At 40.0% G+C, this 24,082-nt stretch overlaps 1 protein-coding gene across 1 annotated transcript in view; it reads right to left on the bottom strand.

Annotated features, from left to right (window-relative positions):
• The window catches only part of synrg (synergin, gamma), a 35,029-nt gene extending 11,678 nt beyond the window's left edge, over positions 1 to 23,351 (bottom strand). Inside the window, 15 exon segments of the mRNA XM_038693786.1 lie at positions 2,789 to 3,742; positions 5,488 to 5,550; positions 6,093 to 6,211; positions 8,017 to 8,156; positions 8,241 to 8,474; positions 10,469 to 10,665; positions 10,828 to 10,908; positions 12,107 to 12,385; positions 13,802 to 14,209; positions 15,057 to 15,168; positions 15,277 to 15,382; positions 16,587 to 16,714; positions 17,127 to 17,272; positions 18,135 to 18,175; positions 23,245 to 23,351. Coding sequence (XP_038549714.1) covers positions 2,789 to 3,742; positions 5,488 to 5,550; positions 6,093 to 6,211; positions 8,017 to 8,156; positions 8,241 to 8,474; positions 10,469 to 10,665; positions 10,828 to 10,908; positions 12,107 to 12,385; positions 13,802 to 14,209; positions 15,057 to 15,168; positions 15,277 to 15,382; positions 16,587 to 16,714; positions 17,127 to 17,272; positions 18,135 to 18,175; positions 23,245 to 23,348 — 3,112 coding nt within the window. The 5' untranslated portion in view covers positions 23,349 to 23,351.
• Positions 23,352 to 24,082: the final 731 nt, after the last annotated feature.

Genomic DNA, 24,082 nt, shown 5'->3' with positions numbered 1-24,082 from the left:
AGCTCAAGGCAGGAAGCATAAACCCTTTGAGGACCTGAGGGGGCAAATTGGTAGAGAATCCTAAAAAAACAATGCTTGTTTGGAAAGGCTGTGTACAAACTCCTCCCTAGGAGCAGTGAGCACTTAAAAGCCACACTTTAAGAGGTTGCAATCTTTACACATTTATTAAATAAGATTATTTCTTCTAATAGCAAATAAGACAAGATGCTCACAATATCTTCATTACTCTGCATTTAAAAATGTGAAGTAATCTTCATTCAAGCACTCAAAGGGTTACAGAAAACAAAGAGGGCCATCCTTACACCTGACATCCCAGAAAGGACTGGAAATTTACATCCAATCACAGATGCAGAAACAGATTTAAAGAGACAGTATCCTTTTTCTCTTGCTACAATGATTGTTTGTCAAATCAGGCTAATGTGCACAAACGTTTATAATCCCCTAAATAATAGCACATCATTATTACTCAAGACAACAAGGTTTAGTTTGGAATGGTAACCTAAAATATTTTAACAAAAAAATTAATCTTACTAAATACTGTAGGCTACATTTAATTTACATAGTTGGCAAATCACAACAAGACCAAGGAGTCCTTCATAATAAGAGCTCATATTCCTGTAATAAAAATACACTATTAAATCTGTATACATTTTTTTTCCTTTGATAGAAACAACTTGCAATACTGTTATGCATAAAATGGTATCTTGTATTATGTTCTTGTCAATTTCACAAATTGAAAAGGCAGGCACACTGCAGCAAAAAGCAAGGCAGGAAGGGTAATACTAACTTCATTATGTTCTCAGAGAGCCAGACTGTAGAGCAACACATGATAATTCATGCTGCAATATCGCAGATAATATTTAAAAAAAAAAGAAAATCAGATTCCTTTTGTGCTCCAGACTCAAAAGGAACCTCACAAAAGAAATACTGTCTCTTTAAGATTACGTACATGTCCAGAAACACAGTGTAAAGCATGGTGAGGTGCTCAAACGGCTCAGCCTGCTACACTTTAACAACAGGTTAGTCCTGGAGCTTTCCGAGAACAAGAACATTGGATAGATAAGGGTGAAAGGGAAATGAGGAGCAGCTGTTACAGCAGTGTAAAAGCTCCTTAGGAATGTATCGATGTTAAACTGGGTACTGTCTTTGCCTGATCAGTGGCGTTTTGCTGCAGCTCCATGGACTGTTTGAACACATCATCTTACTCTGTCAGTACAGAGGGGTCTGTTTCAGTTACACCAAAGTTGACCGCTGTACACAAACTGAAATAAGGCAATGGGGATGTTTACATTTTTGATTTCTTCTGGTCAGGAAGAGGAATTATCAATTCCTTGAATTAAATGGTATGGTAGACATGTTGTGCACAATTGCTGTCCATGCACAAAGCTGGATGCATGAGTAAAAAAAGCGGCAGTGTTGTTAGGTGAACCCTTTGCCAAGGGTGAGCCTTCAAAAAAATTAACAAAAAGAATATCATAAATGTCTTAATTTCAAGGCTTTTCACCTGCCAACGATTACTCAGGTTACATTAAGAATTGGTCTTGAATGTTTTCTGTGAAACATGAGCCATGACATGGAAGGTGAGATGCTCGATGAATAAATTATGAGCACTGGAGAGAGGAGAGGGAGTGCAGACATTGACATTACCTGATTATTACCGAAACTGGGTCTAAACAAGTTATAGGTAAACTTTAACTCCAATTTCACGGACGTGAGGTAGGGGAGAAAAAGCGGATACACTATAATGGTAACATCACATAATTAGAGGGCCATTTGACCCAAATAATACTGCATTACAAGTATTAAATACTGCAGGGTAATAAAATAGCTGACCTAAGACACACTCATATTCAAACACTCTGGCCAGAAAATTGTATTGCATCTAGCTATACCGTGCCCAACATCTCAGCTGCTTTTGTGACAAAATTCAGTGTTGCTCTATTTCAAAATAGCTTGTTTCCTGCTAAATTTCCTATTTACAAAACATTTCATTTCCAGCTAAATCAAAATTATATTATCTGATCCGCATTCAGCACAAACCAAATGTCAACAGTTAAAAAGGTGAATGATGGCTTACAGATAATGCCTTTGGTAAACTGCGGCCTATTGTGTGAAACCTGTGATTAGAATAAACAAGAGGATCATAACTGCAACACCCTCCTGTACTTGTATGTATTCAATTGAGCCTCTGCCTGCGCACACACGCACACGCACACGCGCACACACACACACACACACACACACACAGTTCAGCCTGCGGAGGCAATAGGTACACTGAAGGGAAACGAGCTGTCTGACACAAACAAACAAGGAGCTTATCCAAGTCACACAGACAGCAACCGGGGACCTCGTCTATCAAGTACGACTGCCATCACATAAAAAACAGGCACTCATCATTTGTAAATAAATAGAGAAATGGGCCGGGACCTTTCTGTCATTACAATAATATTATATGCAGGAAGGGAGTGAGGGGAATTTGGAAATAAAAAGAAAAGGGAGGAAGGATTCAAATAAATACATAAATATATAAATAAATGAGATGAAATGAATGATGAAATGTACAATGAAAGATGTGTCTTATCTGATATGTTATTCATGTAGTGTTATGTCTGTCTTTAGTGTTTGAGCATATTCAATTAAATTAGGACGTCATTACTTGCCCTTTGAACCCTTGTGTGGTTTCACAAGTGGACACTGAGGAGGAGAGGCCACTGCTGGCCTTTAATTAAGAATTAATACTGTGTGACTGGACGGGGCCCTCACCAGAGCAATCGCACTAGTTCCTCACCTGTAGCGGGGGGCTGGTGGGCCGAGAGACCCGGCAAATCCAGAGAGCTGTCTGACATCACATGCTTCAGGTCTCCGCCCATGTCCGACAGCTTCATGTCCAGCTGCACTGAGAGCGCGTCCTCGGAGTCGTCCTTTCCTACACTGCTCCCCCCGATGGATGGGAGGTCGAGGGACTTGACGGAGGCGGAGTCCTCTTTGGCCTGTTTGAAAGCGGCCACCTTGTCCACCAGAGTCTTTTCTGAAGCCCCGAGTGCTGTGCAGAACTTCGAGGACTGAAAGTCGGCAAAGTCATCTGTGTCGCTTTTGAGAGAAGAGAAGGAGCCACCACCACTCTCCTTAGTATCATCATAGGCCAATCCACCCAGTTGTTTGAATACGTCGTACTTGTCTGAGCTCTGCTGAGGACGCTGCTGGGTGGAGGTTTCCCCTTGGATCCCCATGCTGCTCTCGCCTTTAGGCTCCCCACCAGAGCTGCCAAACGCCATGAAGTCTGCAAAGTCGTCCTGAGGGGCTGCCACAGCTCCTCCTGCTGCTGAAGCTTGAGCAGCATCAGAGGAGGAACCAAAAAGGGCAAAATCACCAAAATCATCTGCCCCTCCTCCTGGAGGTTTAGCTCCACCTGGTAGGAGCACTAGAGAGGGGGGCACAGAAACAGAGGGGAATGTGCTGGGTTTTGTCTCGGTGGGGGCAGGAACAGAGGAAGCTACAGAAGAGAAAAGGTCCAGGTCGGCCATGTTGAGAGGATTTTTGGGCTGCGAAAGAGACACTGCTGGCTGTTGCTGCTGCTGTGGTAGATGTTGTAGAGACTGAGAGTTTGGGAAAGCAGAAGGGAAGGCAGGTTGAAAGATCTTGGCCTGTTCCGAAGGGTCTAGTGGAGAGACGCTGTCGGCGGTTTTAAAGTCTGTGAAGCCATCATCAGCGCTGGCAGACTTGAAATCTGCAAATCCCTCCCCTGCGAACCAAAGAGAACAAGTTAGGATCATTAAAAATGATTTAACCTGGCAGAGAGACATAATGGGAACTGACATCTGACATGAGACAATAAAGCCTCAGCCGCACCAGCCATGATTCTGTCATTTCACAATCCTACAAGAAAGGAAGTGTATGGATTAGTTATGGCTGTGTTGTGTTGTGAAACTTCCTGTCTTGTGATGAAATGTGCAGTGTCCAAAGAACTGCACACATCACTGCACAGAAAAAGCTATGTCATCTAAAGACATATACAGTACATCGGCAATAACATGCAATGAACTGATCCAACTGGGACAGAACAAGATAAAGAAATTCTGCAAAAAAGTCCATCTTAACAAGTTATTTTGTCTCTATTAAGTCTGAAAATCCTCAACTTTCCAAGTGAAAATTTCTGCCAGTGATGTAACAGAGGTCAATTTGCTGCCAATGCCATTTCAGCATTTTGGTTTTCATTTTTAGAAACCGGTGTCAAGTATATTTTAAAATTGAGCAGAAAAAGGACGATATATACAAATCTACTAATATCAGGAACAAAAAATTAAATTTCCACTAGTTACATCTGGTTAGTGTTGCGTAATAGTAATACAAAAATACCATCAATACTGGTTTGGTAGACAAATATCCTGGGAACACAACTTAGCTAAACATATCAATTATATTCATTTTAAACTGTACAGTTAGGTTTTACTCCTGAAGGGTTTGCTAAATATGAATGTGTCAGAATATAATGTGATATATTTTGTGCTTGAGTAGATATGTGAGCAAATGTTTATTAAAAATTAAGATTTTCTGATTTGCCCATGTTAAATAAGAAAATTTGATTCTTACAAGATCAGTTGCAACTATCTTAAGCAGTTCTGTCTTGAGAAATATCACACACAGTAGGTTGTTGTGCAAAAATTTTTAAATTCAATAGAAACTGAAATTACCAGTTAAGATGGGTATTTTTGCAATGAAAAAAAACTCCTTATATGCTATAAAAAGAGAAGCACAAACATTTTTGGAACAGAAAATTTTTGTCTCTTTTTGTCCTTTTGTTGAAACATGCCGCTTGTATTAACCACACAGAAAAAGTCAGAATGCATTCTTGAATTTCAGCGGTTGTTAATCCACTGTGGTATAATAAATGCATGGACTGAAACAGAGAATCTGTTCACACTGCTAGTGTACAGTGGAGAAGAGATAACTAATGGGCTCATTAAGGAGATGGGACCTGACAATGCCAAGGAAAGGTCACCGCAAAGCAAGACTTACTGGAGTTGTAAGAGCTGTCCCCATCGGAAACTGTTCTAATGAAACAGGGATGGGAAACACACTGGTATCAACACTGCAGTCTTGCAAAAAAAGATTTGGTGTAAACATGGAACAATGGTAATATGGCATTGACCCAACAGTTTCACCCAAGTTATAAAACAATGTTTAATTAGAGGGAACCTAACACTAACGTCACCCTTTTCCCTACAAATCCCAACCAAAACAACACAAAGACTTGTTTTCTAAGGAGGATGTGATATGGTTCTTGAAGGTCTCTCCTGTCCTTTAGCCATGTGCTCACAGGCATCATCTCAGAGCCCAATAAGTCCTTTTTGTCATTTGGCAAAGAGACCAAAGGGATTTGGCTCAGGAATACACAGAAATATATAAAGAAAAACAATAGATTCGCTAATATGCATGTGTGTTTTTCAGAGACTTTAATGTATAAGAAAGGCTGGCTGAGATTCTTACCGACTGGTTTCTTGTCAGCAGGTTGCTCAAGTTGTCTGAACACACTGTATTTGTCTCCAATATCTGAATCAGAACAAACAAAGAAGAATGGAAAGTATGAACAGAAAATACAACTCATTTCACAGGCAGGCAGGGGCAGCCATAATGCAATTTGTTACAGCAAATTGGTACTCAATGTATTGTCTAAGGACCAAAACACAGTTAAAAGTATTTCCAAAAACTGAAGGTACTAAAAAACTTAAGCTGCTTTGGAAATCATTTCCTCTGCATTACAATTTAGGTAGACTTGTTGCACTAGGTGACCTTCGGGGATCAATTGGGAGGGATCATTATTTTAAAAAGTCATAAATATGCTGTATTAGGTGGATAGAAAAATAATATTATTTCAGAATCTGAGAAACAATGGTTGCACTACTTGCCAGTTATCTAGCAAGAGGAGCGGGAGGTGTGTCATTATCTGTGTTGTTGGTTTAAACATCTGAAGATCACTTTTACTCCTTAAGCTCTCCCTATTTTATCTTTTCTTCCAAGGGTTTTCCCTGGGTGGAGCATTTCATGGAGAGCAGACAATGTTCCTAACATCCTATGTGAGGTTTAGAAGGTACCTGAGGCAGGCGGTGTAGGCTCTGCAGGCGGATCTACCGACAGCTGCTTGAAGACGGCGTACTTATCAGAGGACGTGACAGAGGAGGAACCAGACACTGGAGTCAGCATGGAAGGAGCACTGCAGGGACACAATAGCTATAGTAAGACATCAGGAAAAGTGAGGTTCAATAGTATAGTTTAATCCCCATAAGGTGGCTGAGCTGACTGAACATTTGGGTGACAGTTGGTTTTTTTTGTTCAAAGCTTTTTCATTCTACATAGTCATACCAATTGTGGTGGCTATGATGCTGTGGCAAGCCTTCTTTTATCTATATCTTTGCTTTATTCATGCAAATTCTGAAAAAAGCCTAAATCACAGCTGTAGAGTGTCTTATATCAGTAATTGTTTGCCGTTACACACTGTAAATGTCTGTTAGTTTAAAAGGTTCAGTAGGTAACTTTTATAAAAATAACTTTGAGTTATTTGTTTAAACTGTGACTATATACCAACCATGGTACAAAGACAAATGCTAGAAGAAGGAAGAAGAAACCAATGCACCTAAAATTTAGGTGCAGCTGACTAGGCCTCTTTGAATTTATGGCATTTAGTCCAATACAAACACGCTCTGCTCTGCAAGTGTTTGCAATCGTTCTTTTGGTATTTCAAATTAAAGCCCCTTTATAAACCTATGTGCTAAGCTAAGCTAACTTGTTGTTGCAGCTAGCTTCAAATTTACCATACAGATATCAAAGTGTTATCAATCATCTTATCTAACTCATCACCAGAAAGCAAATTATTCCTTTAAAGATTCGGCGTGTAGGTTTGAGTGGCATCTAGTGGTAAGGGTTGCGGATCGCAACCAACAACTCACTTACCGCTCACCCTTCCCTTTGCAAGCGGAAGAGAAGCTACAATGGCCAACATGCTCTGTCGGCTCTTGTGCTAATTTCTCTTCTCTTCTCACTTCTGACAAACCAGACGATTACAACTACTACTTCTTCTTCATACCTATTCAATGCAGTGACGAAACAAGCTCTGTAGAGCAGTTTGTCCTTGTGGGCTACAGTAGAAACATGGCGGCACAACATGACGACTTTCATGTAAGAGGAAATTAAATAATGATGACCAATAGCATTATGTTCTGATGCCCTTGAGAGAGAAAACGAACATGCATAAAAATCTTACAATATTTCGTAAAAGTAGCTGATCTGAAGACATACAAGAATAAGCACTGAAGGAATTCATTATGCTCAGTTTCCAGTGAATACTAGTTTCCTCAAAGCCCTTTCTCTGCAAGACATAAGTTATGCCTGCCAGTTCACGCTGGGAAACCAACATGAGCTTTTCAGCCTTGCATTTAATCAGACAGCGATCTCAACTCCTGACTGTTCCAGCAATGTAACAAAAATCCCCACAGTCTGTTTTCAGGGGAGAAAGAGGAGGAAATTATAAAATGCCTATGCCACTTAGATGTGAGATACTTCAGTTCTGCGTTCTCTTTGTCTTTCAAGGGATAATTGCCTTTCAGCTTCCTCTCCGTGAAAGGACAGTTTCTCTATAGGGCTGGGAAAGTATGATGAGAAATGAGCTTATCTACTGTCCACTGAAATGAATTCATTAAGAGATGACCAAAACTCATTGCTATTCTGGGGAGGTTATTACAAGATATTAAGACAGTGGGTCTGACTGTATGTGTTTCCAAGACAGATAATGCAAGACACAAATATTATGCAGATTAACTCAGCTATAAATAACCAATGAGGGCTAGTTATTAGACACTCATCACTGCAAATATTTTCTTGAGAAAAGTAGAAGTCGAAGTGCAAAAGGAGACAGATGAGGTTATATCAGGCGGTGATACAACCTTCAGTGATACAAAACTTTGCAATATTTAATTTGAAAACTAATGAATGGTTTAGGTTTACTGAGCGTCTGCACTGTACCTGTTTTGATGCTGAGGTGCGATGGTGGTGGGGAAACCTCCACCCGACTCCCCCTGGAACTCGCTGAAGACCTGGTCTCCTGCTCCTGCCTTTGGAGCCTCCTGAAAGTCCTGGAAGTCATCATCATCTGGTTTGGTCCCCTAAAACAACAACATGTTATTGAGTAAGAAGTGAAATATGATCAGCTAAAGGAAAATGCAGAGCTGAAGGCATGGATTTGTTACATGTGCCGGAGGGAAACTGGCGATAAAGTTAGTGTTTGTGGGTGCTTGAGAAGGTGCTGCAGGTGTCATGGCCATGACTGGAGCTGCTTGTGCGGGCATGGCCATGGAGACCGGGGGCTTGGCCATCATGGGCTGCTGGTGCTGGGCCATGGCCATAGCCAGGGCCGGCAGGTTGGGCACTGGTGGCGAAGGGAACTGACTGAGGATTTCCACATTCATTGCTGGGAGGCCACTCTGAAACAAAGGAAACTAGTTTAAAGGATACGACTAGTGATGTTTTATGTTTTTCTTATTGTCAACAAATCCAATGAAAAGTCCAAAACCAAAAAAGAACCCCCGATATAGCTTATTCCTCTGCCATGGAGCCCAGTTGTTGGGCACTATTAAAAACACACTGAGCTAAAGATTAAATTTTAAACTTGAAATGTTTCATTTTAAAGATAACTTATTTTTGTGGTAAAAATTGGGCAAGTATTGAGAGACAATCACATTGTTGATTTTGTTTTTTTTTATTGATAATAAGACAAAATGCAGTTTTTGATTTCACTTGTCAAATTAAAATCTGTTGATCAATTAAAGGTTCAGTGTGTAAGATTTAGTGGCATCTAGTGGTGAGGGTTGTTAATTGCAACCATCGGTCGAATCTACCACTGCCCACCTACCCTTTCAAAGAGCGTAAGAGAGCTACGGTGGCTGACACAGCACAAAAAGTGTCTCTTCTGAGACAGCAGAGAGTGGCCAGTCAAGAAATGAGGTTTCTTTAGGTATATTTATTAAGAAATTATATTTACTTAATTATTTAGTAAAACCATGTTATTGTGACTTGGCCACTGACCGATATCATGGAAAATGTAAGCCAGAGTGTGTAACATTGTCACTGCGGTCAGATTATGGTGCAAAAAATATAAATAAATAGTTTGATAGCGGCTGATGCTGAAATAGATCTCATTTATAAAAGCAACAGTTACTCACATAATCACTTCCTCTTTAGTTGTTTTGCCTACAAAATAAAACCGTAAAAAGCTTCTTTACTGTAAAGCAGTATTGGAGTTGAACTCAGCTTTTACTGAATGACATTAAAAGAGTCTGTAGCCTGCTTGACACACCTCTAAAAGAGCCGTCAAAAAACGTGATTCCCCTAAATGTCCTCTGCCTGCAGATACAGAGAAACACGACAAAAAGCAACTGTAGGTTGATGGATGCAGATCAAACACTGAAACACAAACAGTGCAGCACATGTCCTTATCTGAGAAACATTCGCTGCAGAATCCATTTGTTGAAGAGAGAAAAAAAAATTGTCTCAAGATGGGATTGAACTCTCAGCCCTCGGATTGTGAGCCCCACACCTTACCAACTGAGCAAACCAAACAACATGTTGAAACAAGTCAATATTATGTCTTATATTCTCACCCACCATCTAATGGTTGAAAATATTACTCCGATGCAAAACTTATTTGCCAATCCCCGCTGTATATTATTACTACTTCTTCTTCTTCTTCTTCTAACGTACGTATTCAGCATAGTGATGAGTGTCTGCACTGCCTGAATTCTACCAGAAGTAGAACAAGAAGAACGTAGTATATACAGTTATACACCACTGACAACATAGTTATGGATCTTGGATTGCATTTCTGTCATTAGATCCTCAGAAATATTACACACTGAACCTGAACCACACCTAAACCATGAGAGATCACTAGAGGTGTCGGCGTAGTGGCTACTCTGGACCCATTTCATTCGATGGCATCATATAGTCACTAAACAAGGATTGAAATTATTCAATACAGTCAAGTTCCTTTTGAACAGATGTTGAAGGCAGATTCAAACCTTTTCCCCCCTCACACGAGAATGCACCTTGTTGTGCTTGTGTTTTAAGGCTCTTGAATATTTGCATCACCAAAGGTGTCTTATTATTCCTCGCATGGAAGCGGTGGCATGCAGTGTTTCGTGAGCTGCCTGCAGATTTGCATCTTCCCCAGGGTGGTGGTGACAGGCCCAGGCTAAGGATGATAAGAAGCCTCCTGCCAAACTCGGCTGATGGGGACTCAGACATATATTCGGCTTACAATGCCTCACAAGCCCTGTGCTGATTCACAACGCCTCTTTCTCCCTATTTCTAGCTACGCCGAATTCCAGTGTGGAGTTTATGTCGAGGCTGTGTGGAAGCCATGGGGGATGATTAATAAAGTTGTTTTAAGTGGATAATTTGTTTTGACTCCGGTGTTTACCTGTGCCACACCAATTAGTGCAAGTACAGTGTAGAGCTCCTCCTTGGTCAGCATGCCAGGTGTTGTGCGGTTGGCTGATGCCCAGATTTGCCCCAGTGCTTCCCTGGGAAGACCTGATGACATCAGTATTGGGTAGAGTTTGGCTGTGTCTATCCCTGCCGGAGTCATGGTGAATTCAAGAACCTTCTTGAACATTTCTAAGGAAAGAAAAAAAAAGGTAAAGATGTAACCAACTAAATTATTTTAGAATTTAACTTGAGATTTATAGTTTGTATTTACATTTGTTTTTACAAAACAGTGTAATGTCAGACATGAATATCTATGAACATTACTGGACATATTTATTTATAAATGTTTACCTGGGACAAGGCTGTCATTGTAAACCCAGGCTGGCACCATGGACTGGATGTGCTCTTGTTGTGGGTACACGCCAACACCTGCTGTCACAAGCAGACACACACACACACACACACACACACAATTAGTTGTTATAGCAAAAGCCTGGTCCAGGCATTGGATTCGCCAACCCTCTTGGCAGCTGAGCCCTGCTTTATCAAACTCAACAAAATCATACACCTGATGTCTGGAAGGCTTGGTGCAGAAGTAATGCTCCCCTGCACTGAATCACAAGTGTCCTGCCACGTCAGACATCTATAAATCAGTCTGTTTCCTGCTTCAAGGAGAGGGGAGAGGAGTCTCGCTTATAAGAAAAAATAACTAAAAATCCAATTTAACTGCTGACATTGACCTAAATAAACTTTTTTCTTTCTGCAAGTAAGCTGACAAACATTCTGAGGGAAAAAAGCTACAACTCGCATTGAGTTTCTAACACTGTCTGCAAGGAATCTGTTTACTCAGGCAGACACTTTGCACATGATACTCCCATCAGTCTTGGGCAGTTAAATGAATCTCATTACAAATCTCCCCAGTCTCCATGATGAGCCTCTATATTTCCCTCGATGACATGGAGGACACGAACACAGACAAACAAATAACAGCACAAAGGAGTAGCCAAGTGGCATGCACAATCAGCCTTGGATTATGTTTGGGCCCCAGTGGCAACTGCCAATCCATGCGCATCCCTGTTAAACCAAAGCAGTCAGCATGCACCAAAGGTTTTTCTCTGGGAGGGTGTTACACAGCGAGGGAACAGATGGCAGCTTATTGAGTCAGCAGGTATTACCCCAGGACCTCGACAGACACAGTCCATTTCCAAAATGTGTGCAGACAGCGCCAACATGAGAAGGCCCCTCTAATATTTGGCCAGAAGTGACAGAGGTATACAGCAGACAGAAATAAGAGCAGAGACTCTGCTTACAAGAAGATGTAAAGAGACCAGGGAGGGTACCTCAAAGGCACTGCCACTCCATAATTATCTCATACTAAAAATGAAGAAAATGTCAGCGGTATTTCATGTAACAGCACATAGGCTAGAATCAAGTATAAACCAATTATGACCCAAAGAGAAAAAATAGATTAATCAGCTGCTAAAAGGTACAGAATTATTATGTCAGAGTTAGAAAGAGTGAAAATATTTCCCCAGGACAGAGAGAAAACTACTGCCTTGATTGTGTACTGCAGCAAAGCAAGGGAGAGAAGAAGAAGCTATAAAGTCTAATAAACAGGCACTTCTCTCACCACTGTCACTACTCGTTTGAGGAGACGAGTCAGCAGCTGATGGGGGGACGCTGGGTGCTGACACCAGGGCCTCAGGTAGCTTTTCTGTGATGAAGACCGAACTCAAGTCCTCAGGGGCCGCAGCCCAGTTCCTCGCTTTAGTGCTGGATTCAAACTGGGCTGAAACTTTAGCTTTAGGAACCATTTTATCCAAACTGTGCTTGGATTTAAAGCTAACCTGGGCCATCTTATCAGCAGTAAGATCACATGAGGAGAATAGCTTCTCTTCCAGGGACAGGCCTAGAAGGGTGAGTGAGGAACAGGTTTTTTGATAATACACACTTACTAGGCATAGCAGTTTCCTATTTCTCTATAGCCAAGTTGATGATTACACTTGCTGCTAGATTAGGGGTATATTTACTAAGCATTTGTGAAATTATTTATTTACTGAAGAACAGCACGACAGTTTAATGGGGGGAAAAAAGCTGTACCAATGAAAATTGTGTATTCGATCTCATGTAACTTACAGCATTCCTGTTCAGAGGAAATGGCAATTCATAGCTGCTGCACCTGATTTATCATTGCCTGATTTATCATTGCGGCAGAGGACATTGCATCTGAAATGTACGTCTGGGAAATTTTTATCAGACACATATGTAGAGGTATTATAGCCAACTAATGTGTGAGAGAAATGCAATGCTTATTTTTCCTGACTTTTAATGACTCATAGCAGGTCCAGTTCAGTGCGATATAATTGTAGCAGCCAGTAATTAAGTAGAAATATGTCACAGCCCAGCATCAGATTTTATTTAGTGCTATTTTCTGAAAACCAGATGAACTGCGACTTGGCTCATTCAATCATACTTTAGTCCAACTAAAAGTTTGCTCCCCTGATGAAATTTGTAACAGACTTAGTAAATATTTCCCTTAGTATACTGACATTTGTTTTACTGTGTATTTTCTGCCCTATATGTCAGGTCCTGTTAATAAGTACCAATTAACATGACAGTTTTCTTACGCAACCTGCTATTTTGATGATCTGAACAAAAAAAAAGAGTTAATTTCCCACATCAAACTGCTAAATATATTTTGAAGGTATCTCTTCTCTACTATTAGAGGCAAGTGGTACATCTAATCTAAGCTGCTTATTCCAGATGCTAAACAACTAGGTCAGAAATGTCTCAGAGGATTGGGAGATGACACTGGATGGAGGGCTAGCTGTTGCATTTCTCTGGACAGAAGGTGATCTCTCTGTCATTCATAGTCTAGAGACCGAGGGCTGTCAGAGCATCTGCTCATCCGAGAGATTAGACGGCAGATGACACATGACAGTGACAATCTTCTATCTGTGCACAAACCATAAATGGATCAGTATGAATTGTCGACTATTTGGTTAAAACCAATAGAGAAACATTCTCTCTTTTTAATGATGAAGCAAGTTTTATTTATTCTTCATCCTTGTTTGCTTCATTTGTAATTTCTGGTACTTTAAAAGTTTAGGTGATGAGGCCAGGCCATCTGCTGTGCTGGCTGCATGCTCTCACACAGCAATGCAGGCCAAAACCAATCAAAAATCCAGACGTAGCAGTCAAAATATTTAGCATCAGCAAAAAAAAGCAGCACTACAAGTAAAACTAACAATTCCTCCAGATAAATGGTTGAGTATAGAGTATGAGGACAGGAGGGAAGGTGTCAACAAAGCAAAAGAAGAGTTACCTTGAAATGTAGATTGGGAGCTGGTGTTGACAGCTGAGTGTTGGGTGACAGTGGGAATGGACACAGAGGCAGGGAGGGAGGAGGAAGAGGAGGACTGATCTGCCCTCAGGGAAGGGGGTGAAACTTGCAAGTTGGGGGAAGGGAAAGCATTTACAGGACCCTGAACAAAGTCACTAAACTCGTCATCGTCCTCAGAGAAACCTGTCTTTGGGGCGGAGGACGAAGGCTGGACGTGGGCCTGAGAGGAGAGGCCGAAGTTGGAGGAAGTGGAGGAGGAGGAGGAGGAGGGCGGAGGGAAGGAGGCGGGAGCGTCTAAAGGCCCCTGAAAGTCACTAAACTCGTCATTGTCCTCGGACAAAGCTGGGGGGAGGGAGTGAGTGGTGACAGACGGGTGTGATGGCGATGAGTCTGCAAAAATGAAGAAATAATGATGATGGCACAACACGACACACACTACAATGGAGAATAAATTAAGGGCTGCACATTGCAAGAGTGAGATAAAGACTATTTTGTAAAAAACCAGAAATGGTAGAACTGCAGATTCAACCAAAATCTTAACATGCAGCATTTAATTAATATTCAGATTTAATTACATGCTTCTTAACGGAACCACTGATTAAGTGCAACCTTTGTATAAACACCAACACCAGAATACTGACCCAATCTGTGGGCCAGGACCCCACCAATGGATCACAAAGACAAAGCTTGTCTAGATGCTAATTATTATTCAAATAAAACAATTTGACTGGTTTCAAGGTGAAAATCCATCCTTGGTGAAACTATAGTATTGCAATGCCATTAGTGCTGCTAGTAGACAGTGCTTTATGTTAAATTACCGAACGCATAACTACAAATTTCTGAAGTGCACAGGGAATCTATAGTTCTAAGACAGTTCAGAACATGAACACTGAGGTCCATTAACAGATGCTGTATTAAAAACAGATATAAAAATTAATGATGCTACTAAAAAGGGATAATGACAATACTGACAGATGAAGTGAGAGACAGGAAAATTACGTGATAAAAGAACTGTGATTAAGAATCTGTGTTGCATTTTAAATAGTCAGACAGAAAATTCCAATTTTGGCTCATCTGGCTGCCAGCTACGCCATCATCATGCTGACCTGCCTCTAATCTAGTTATTATTCTCAAATGGAGGCATTTCAACAGAGCTACAGAGACCAGGCTTGCTGATGGAGAGGCACATCAGGAAAAATCCCAGGGATTACATATAAAAGTGTTGATATAAAGGTACCTTGCTTCTTAGTCTGTGATGATGGAGTTGGGTGCATCTTCGCATCTCTGCTGAAGCCATCCAGGTTGCCTTTGATTGCCTCCAAGGCATCATCACGACTCTTTTCTCCTGTCTGAGTACAGAACGATTGAGTTTTAAGAGCCCAGAGGATTACGAAGTTGAGAAGCGGACAAGCGGACAAAAAAACAGTAAAATGAACAGGATGTGGGGAGAGACTCACCTTGGGTTTGACACTGCTGAGCAGCCTCAGCTTCTGTTTCTGCTCCTCAAATTGTCTTCTTTTTCTGTCCTCCTCCATCATCTTCTGCTGCTGCTCCAGACGTTTTCTAAAGGGCAAGAAGAGTGCAGACATTATATGGACAGCCAAGTAAATCATATTCTTGAATATGTTAGTAACAGGGCAAAACACTTGGATTTGTTTTATTGTTAACACAATAAAGAACAAATAAAAACTGGAAAGAAGGGGTTCTGAGCATGAGTAAAATACAGGACATAGATTTAAGGAGGCTCCCCAAAAACAGAAAGTCTTATTGCTCCCATCAACAGAATAATTACCATTCTTTCCATTTACCATAGTCATTCATGACCCTTGTTCAATTGGGTATAGGGTTGCGTATTTTTCCTGTAATTTTTATTTGTATATATTATTTTGTATTAATGAAATGCAGAATATCTACATTTGTGGAAAATATTCAGAGATTTATAAAGCATAAAAAACAGACATGGCTGTCTTGTCAGAGTTTACAAATGAATTCAGATCATAGTATAGTTTAAAGAATCAAGTACAGTTTCAATTATCAAGTATATTGGAGAATTTTAAAATGTATTAGATAGTAGAAAACTGCCAGACTTAATCTTAAACGCCCAAGCCACCCAGAAGCCCCCTTATCATAGATAATTAAAACAAAGATACGGTATAACACATAGATGCAATAACCAGGAATAGATATGTGGATATAAACTATCCTGAAAAGAAGCCTTTTTATTTAAATTTTTACAAGATAAGTCAACAATTTTCAAAGGGAAAAAGCCATAAAGCGATCAAATCAGCGGCAACCCAAGAGCAGCACCACTGGAGCTTTCAGTGATTCAGTGAAACACAAAGTACAGCTGAGGCTGATGTTATTGTGGATATTTGCTCATAAGGTATATATACATATACATATCAAGGATTAGACAAATTAAATTATTGAAAGTAAAGGGGATCACCAGTTATTAAATCTAATCCTGTTCATCCTCAAAAATCACAAATGTGAACCTCATGGAGGTGCTAGAGGTCAAGTCAGGAGATCAACAAATAGTTGTTGAGATATTTCCATCTGGACCACAGTGGTGGACCAACTGACTGACATTGCTATCCATGGAGCCATGCTGTTACTATGGCTAAAAAATATGGTCTCTTTACCGCTTTGCTAAAATTGTTATTATACTATATTATATACACACATATGGGAGCATTCATGCACACACACACACACTACACAAACAAACACAAAGAACAGCCATGGTATTAGTTTAAAGATGTCTTACTGGTGTTCCTCAGCCATTTGCTTCTGCATGTCAGCAGTGTACTGGGGTCCAGCAGGTCTCATACCCATAAACTGTGGCTGACCTAAGAACTGCATCCCAGGGGTCTGCATCCCAATAGCCATTCCACCCTGTTAGCCACAAAATAAAACCACAAAAAAATACAAACAGCAGCTTAGAAATCTGATGAGCATTCCTACTGTCACACTCCTTTCATTTGATATTAAAAATGTTCACAATGCAATGCAATTCAGAATGATGTTGTGAAAAATCACAAGACTGTAATAAATTCCTGTTAATGTGCTGATGAACAGTTAAGTGACTAGATTGATTTGGAAGCAAATATGGTTAAGAGGAGCTCTTAACACAAGTCTCCACTTGAATGGAACCAATCAATGGAAGCCCACATTAGCAGGTTTGTTAAAAATACTACAAAAGCTGATGATAAATCCCCTAAGGGAACTATTAGAAGGACAAAAACAAACAGACAAACACAGAATCAAGAAGATAAAAAAAACTGCCCAACATTAAACACAAGCTCACCTGCATAGGCATTGCTCCTGGGGGCATCTGCCCTCCAAAGTTCATTCCCATCATGCCCTGCATGTTCGGTTGCATGACAGGAACCATGGGGAAGCCCTGCTGTTGCTGCTGCTGCTGCTGCTGCTGCTGCTGCATGGGTACCATGCCTACAGAAACACACACAAACCCTGTTATGATGCGAATAGTGTATTAACTTTGAAGCATGACAGTAAGCCCAATTTAAAGTGCAATGAAAAAAACTTAATACACGTTAAGGGGGGAAAAAGCCTCCAGAGTATGGACATGATTCAGTATTGCAAATCAATTTCCTGGACAGCTGGAAAAAGACACAGGCTCAGCAACAACCAAATCTGTTTTTCTGGTGACAACTGTGACAGCTTGGAGCAAAACAAGAGGAGTGAGGAGGGAAAAAATGGGAAAGTGTCTGTTTGTTTTCACAGATGCTGTGGGAGCCGACAGCCAGAGCTGAGCAGCCAGCTCTTACTGGAGCCTCCAGATGATTCACATGTTAGGGCTCAACCGGGCTGAATAAGTGGCATGTTTAGGAGGCTGCACACAATCTACTTTGTCTAAAATGACATAGCTAATGGGAGCATGTAATGACCCCTTAGAGACGCTTGTCCCAGTGATGTGTGGATGCTTTATCAGGTGTGTTGCTGCAAAGTCAACAGCCTAAATATGACAAGCACACACAGCCGAATGATAGACCATCTGAGGCCCACATTGCACCTATTCTGGGCATGGCTAACAAAGGTATGAGCTCCAATGTGCCGAATCCTTGCTGGTAATTAGTTCTGTCTAATGACTTACGGTGATCTTTAACGACAAGGACCAATCATTAACAGGAAAAACTAATGAGAAGCAAAACGGGCTAAAAATCATCTAGGCTAAATGATCACTGATCAATTCAAATTCATAGAAAAAATGTTTTTCATTTATTTATCAGCATCTAATAATGAAAGTGGTCAAATATAGTGGGCTGGTAATGTTGACTGCAGAATGACTCACCTTGTGGAGGTCCCAGGCCCCCTCCAACGGGATACATAAAACTAAAGGGATGAAAAAGAAGAAATGTAGGTGATTCAAACTAAACAGAAACAGCATCATGTCCCCTGTCACCGTGAACAAATGTAAAACAAAAAGTGTGAAGTTGTCACTACTTCATTAACCTGTCCACACCCTCTGCATAAGTGTCGTACTATCACATTAAGAAGCATTTGTAAAGTGAGAGCCATGACTGCATTAAGCTGTAATAAAATCACTGAATTTTTTCTAAGCCGTCATTCTTTCTCTGTGTGAAAACACCACATCAGTAAAAGCTGCTTTCACTACAAGCACTAAATCTGACAGGTAAAAGGAAAAACTGATCCTATATCCATTTGCTGTTGGTGTTTACTGATCAGCAAATAGCAGCAGTTACAGATCGAACCACACTGACCCTTTGTTGTAAGTAGTTTCAGCTTATTCCCAAAGAGCAGATTCAAGGGGAGTTTCCTTAGAAATTTTAACATTAATGCCAAAAAGCAGAAAAATTGGTGCAGTTTCATTTCCACAGGCGACTTGGACTCTGTCACTGAGTCTGTGCTGAGAAAAAGGCCTTTAAGAAATAATCAGAGGAAGCCTCTTCAAGTCGGCCAAGTCTCTCCTCACCAGAGCCAACCCACACAGGCCTTCAGCTATTTGTCAAATAACTTATTACAACTCAGTTCTTCAGGCGGGAATTGATGATGCAGAGACAAACAGAAGAAAGAGCCAGTCGGGTCTCTGCTTTCCCGACTGGCTCTAAGCTACATTTGAGCATCACTAATCCAATAGGAGTGACATTATCACACTGCTAACTTTAGTACCAACACAACTGTGCTAACAAAAGGGAGGCAGGGAACTCATTGTAACATAGTTCAAGCATTTGCCAAAGCACTTGTTAACTCCCCATGGCAAATAAGGAATAATTTCAGTTTGACTTCTTGATGCAAAATTAACTTTTGGGAGCTTAGTGTATTTTTATATTTATACATACACTGCATATACGTTACATTTATAGGGATTTAAACAAAGAAAAGCAGCAAATACACATATTTGATAAGGTGGTACCAACAAATGTTTCAGCATTTTGGCTGATAAATGACTTAAACAATTAATCAATGATGAAATGTTTATTCATTTTCTGTGAGTCGACAGTTCAGCTTTTACACATTGCTCTGAAACATTCTACAAGAGGCAAACCTTCAGTACACAGAAATTTTATCAAGCTAATAAATAAGCTTTAAAGCTGCTGTAAACAGTATTTTAAAATGACCAATGGCTCAAATTACTACGTGTAACGTGAAAGGGATCTCTCATAGCGACGAACCCACACAGATTTATCACCAGACTCCGCTGCTCCTTTCAGCTCTACAGAGCTTAATGGTGACTTTCAACTTATTGTTTTGGTTTTCCAGCACTCAAATTTACTATTTCGGTTCAGTCTCTATGCCGTTGTAGCATCGTTTTCATTGAAAAAGAGCAAAAAATTTGATGTAAACCAACACCACTAAACAGCGCACTGAAACAGTTAGCAACTATCTGGTGAACACAGTAGAGCATTTAGCAGTTAAAGAGCCAGATTTTCCCCTCAGGAGTTGGTGGAGACCAAAATAGAGCTAAAAGGAGATACATATTAGACTTTCATTCATCAGCTGAACACAAACACTGTACTCATAATTGATGCTATATCAATCGACTGGATGTGTAAAAAGGCAACTGTTTGCTAAGAACTCAAATTTATAAAGTGTTAATGTTATGTTTACAGCTTGTTTCTGCTGCAACCAAGTGGCCAAAAAACAGTAAAGAAAGGAAGCAACATTTTCAAAAGGAGGTTGCAGCAATGTAGTCAGTGTAAGGCTTTGATACACAGAGGTATTGTATTGTGTTGTAATGTTCTTTGTTTGCCTTTTATTTTATCATGCCCTGGGTTTGCTGATCAAACCTTTTCACTTCAAACTATTTTTGCAAAACCTGGTGCATTTACATAACATTAATGTCAATTTATGTAACCTGATAGTGGCAAATTAATAAATATTTCTGATATAAGAAGGCAGCTTCATATATTGAACGAGATGATATGAAAACTGTTACAGTGCCATCTCTAATGTGATTTAGATGACTGTGTGTATGTAAAGGAAATATCAATTACATTTGTAAAGTCATAATTTAAAAGCATTTAACCTATAAGAAAATGGAAGAGGTTGTCCTTCACAGAGTACTGATGTAATACGCCTGGGTGTTATCTTCAGTGATGATGCTTGACTTGGAGGGTTTTCTGCTTCCTGTAAGATTTGCAGCTTAAAAAGCTTTTATAGGAGCACTACAGCGCTGCTGCCCACCATCCTGCAGCAAATAACAGGTCATGGCCGAGCAGATTAACATAGAAGAAGATAAGCAGTAACAGCAGCTGTGGACACCAGGCAGGCCTGTGCCTTGTAAAAGGCCTGTAATCATCCAAGAGCTATCATCAAACTGTTTTGAAAGCTGGGAGACAGAAGGCAGGGTCAGGAGTTTGTGTCAATGTCATCGTCACTGATGAAGCTAAAACTAAAATTATTTTAGTTTGTTCAGAAGCTACTCTTATTGTGGAATATACATAAGACATAAAATCCCTCTTCTAAGGAGGAAATACAGAAAGAGGCTAGCCTATATGATAATGCAATTAATCATCAGTGTGTCGTTGCAGTTGTATTAAATAAAACACAATTAGAGTTGAAATGATCAGTTAATTGATTTGAGCCACAATTAATTTCCTGCTTGATTAACAATAATTTTGTTTATCTATTAAAAGTCATTTATAAAGCAAAACATCCTCTGGTTTCAGCTTCTCAAATGCTATTCTATTCTATTTTTCTCTTTTATATTATTGTAAACTGAATATGTATTGTTGGTAAAACAAAACAACATGAGCATTTTTAAAAACACCTTTTTTTAATCTAGACTAAATGATTAATAATTTTCTTGGAAATGTCACCAGTTACGAAACCCACCCCACAACATTACACTCTTGACAAGTATGTTATAACAATAGGACATCATCTTACATTCATGAGGTCAATGCCTGACGAATTATGTAATCACACAGGCTGCTGTCAATGTCTCCATGTGGGAAATGCTGCCACATCAACTTTGACTTCACAATTTAGCTTCAAAATATATTAACTGACATGTTTTCTCCAAACACTAAAAACCCACAAAGGTTACTTCAGCTGTCCCATAGCTTTTTATAAGTTGCACTACTGCTCCACCTCCTGGTTTCCCGCTCTGGCACTCCTGACACGTTTTACTTTATTATTGCTGTATTATCATGTCTGGCACCCAAACTCACTGCAACTGAAACCATCCAAAACCAACTTCCAACTTAACTCCTTCATTCAAATCCATGATATTTGGCATGGAAACAGAAATGAATATGCTACAGATAACAGATGCACCAGGCTAAAATTATACAGACTTTGTGGATGTGATTGACAGCCATCTGCCAAATAAATATGAGACATTTTCAGCAGCAGTGAAAAAGTGGTGCTAGTCAGGAGTGGGCAATATGGATAAAAACTTTCAAGGCACAGTGAAACTTTTTAAACAAATCAGCTGAGAAACTCTTTATGGATAACATAACACAGGAATGCCTGTTTTTTTTTTTTAATGAACCAGAAAATGAAATAGCACACAACATCCAATATTGCGATAAAACAGTCCTGCTTATTGATTTGAAACGTTGTCCACAATGGTCTGATTCACCCAAATACACTAACAGGACAGGTAACACATGAAATAAACGTTATAGCAACATTTCTGACAGTTGACTGACTGAATGACTTCATTGCCATCTACCGGTGTCTAAAAGGTGAGGCTTTATCAACAGCAGTGAAAAAGTAGTGCTGACACAATCCTGCCTGACTGAATAATTAAATCACTGTTTCCTGCTCTACTTATTGTCAAAAATCTGTAAGAAAAAGGGAGCAACACTCTTCATACAGGAATTAAGTGGACATACCACAAGTAAACAGAACTGACTTTAGCCAAGAGAAGTTATAGCACAAGTCATTAAGTGTGGATCAGACATCAGAAGAAGAATGATAAGCATATCATCAAGAGAACTACAGTTACCTCCAGGTCTTCACATTACATCAGCTTTTTCCTACTGCCCACACTCACCTAGGCCTGAGGGATTTGGTTTCACCTGTGAGGTCAGTATCACCTGGCTAGCCGAGATGCTTGTAACTAGAGCATATTCATTATTCAAGCTGCTCGAGCTCAGCTTATGAAAGAATCATGAGTCTGGCCTTTTCATCTCCTCTGCAGACCATGATGTTCTAATGAGATACCTCTACATCATCTCAATATTTACAACTATTCATTCTAAAAAAATATTTAGAAATATTTATTGCTTAGAGACATGGACTATGCATGTGTGAGAGGGCTGACTGATTCAGTAAATGAGTATTCACTAAACATAAAGCAGAGCAGTGTGACACCTGGAGACGAGCTGAAATATATCAAGCCTCTGCAGCTGGTGTGTTCAAATCATCACTAATTTAGCAGCTTCACTTCCCATCTGCTTCGCTCTCTTAAATACTCGACAGTGTACTAACATGCTACTAAATACTCCCCAAAATAAACACATATGACCGCCAGAAAGTCAAAGTTGATAAAGCTAATATTAACTCCATCAACCCGCCCACAGGCCTGTCTGCACAGGTGCCAGCGATTTTCTGACAATGCTACTAGTGTGTGATGTGTGTTACTTTAATAAATACCATGTTATATCACTGGAAACCGTGAGCTGCAGGCATACTGACGGATTCAAAAAAACATGACACGTGAAATGTGTTAATATATGCACATTGTGTCTTTGTTTTGGCCCACTCTGAGCATGGACCGGCAGCAGAAGCAGCTAGCTAACGTTAGCTGTGACACCTGACAACCAGCCATCTCATCTCATCACCCTGCCTCTGTAACAAAACCGGCCTTTTATCGCTGGATTTGAGCTCTTTCTGTGTGATTAACGTGTTGCTAAGCGGCACTCAGAGGCGGATAATTCACAAATGGTTTTCATTTTAGAGACAGAGATGATTTTAAAAGGCTAAAATACCTGCTGCCTCCCCCAGATCCTGGCCGCAGCGCCATCTTGATAACAGCAGTCACTGGTAAGAAGATGATGTCAGCAGTGACGGTGGTTGAAGCAGGGACCGGCATGCCCTGAGTTCAGTCTCTCAGGCTCAGCTCATGTCCTGGTCCCAGGCTGCTTGGCTGCTGAGTGGTGAAAGTAACGTCTACACCAGCACTGTAGGTACTTGTATTTTAGTTGGGTATTCTCACATTATGCACCTTCATACATCTACGCCACTAAATATTGAGAGTCGATGTTTTGCTTTTTACTCCACTACATTTGTCTGACGGCTTTAATTAGCCTACTAGACCTAACCTTAGTTACTTTTCAGATTTTCCAAATTTTGTGATTTTGAAAATCTCCACTTCTTGAGCTAAATAAAGTTGGACTATCTGGAAAATGCATTGTAACAAAGCTGAAAACTCCTGAAAGCTCCTGAAAAGTGTTTCTCAGAGGACAGTGTCATTATAAACATATGACGATTTTATACAATTTGATGCAGCTTAAACAACCAAGTAGTTAAAATTAGTGCAGCCATACACAACTACAGCAGTAAAATGCAACCTACACATTTAAATTAATCCAGAAACATAATATAGGCCTTGTGTATAATAGTAAAACACTTCAGGTACCATTTCACTGCACAATGAGAATTTATTTTTAATACTTTAAGTACATTTTGATAAAACTTGCATTATTTTACTATTATGTGTGGTATTACTGTTGTTAATTAAAGGATCTGAATATTTCTTCCACCACTGAAAATCATTAAATTTAACTAAAAGAAAGTGGTTCCTTCCCTATTTTCACCATTAATTTG

The sequence above is a fragment of the Micropterus salmoides genome, unplaced genomic scaffold (genome assembly GCF_014851395.1).
Source record: "Micropterus salmoides isolate LMB-PRFRI ecotype aquatic unplaced genomic scaffold, ASM1485139v1 Ms_hic_scaffold_3, whole genome shotgun sequence".
NCBI classification, from domain to species: domain Eukaryota; kingdom Metazoa; phylum Chordata; class Actinopteri; order Centrarchiformes; family Centrarchidae; genus Micropterus; species Micropterus salmoides.
The sequence above is the reverse complement of the archived record's forward strand: the minus strand, read 5'-3'. Positions and strand labels throughout refer to the sequence as shown.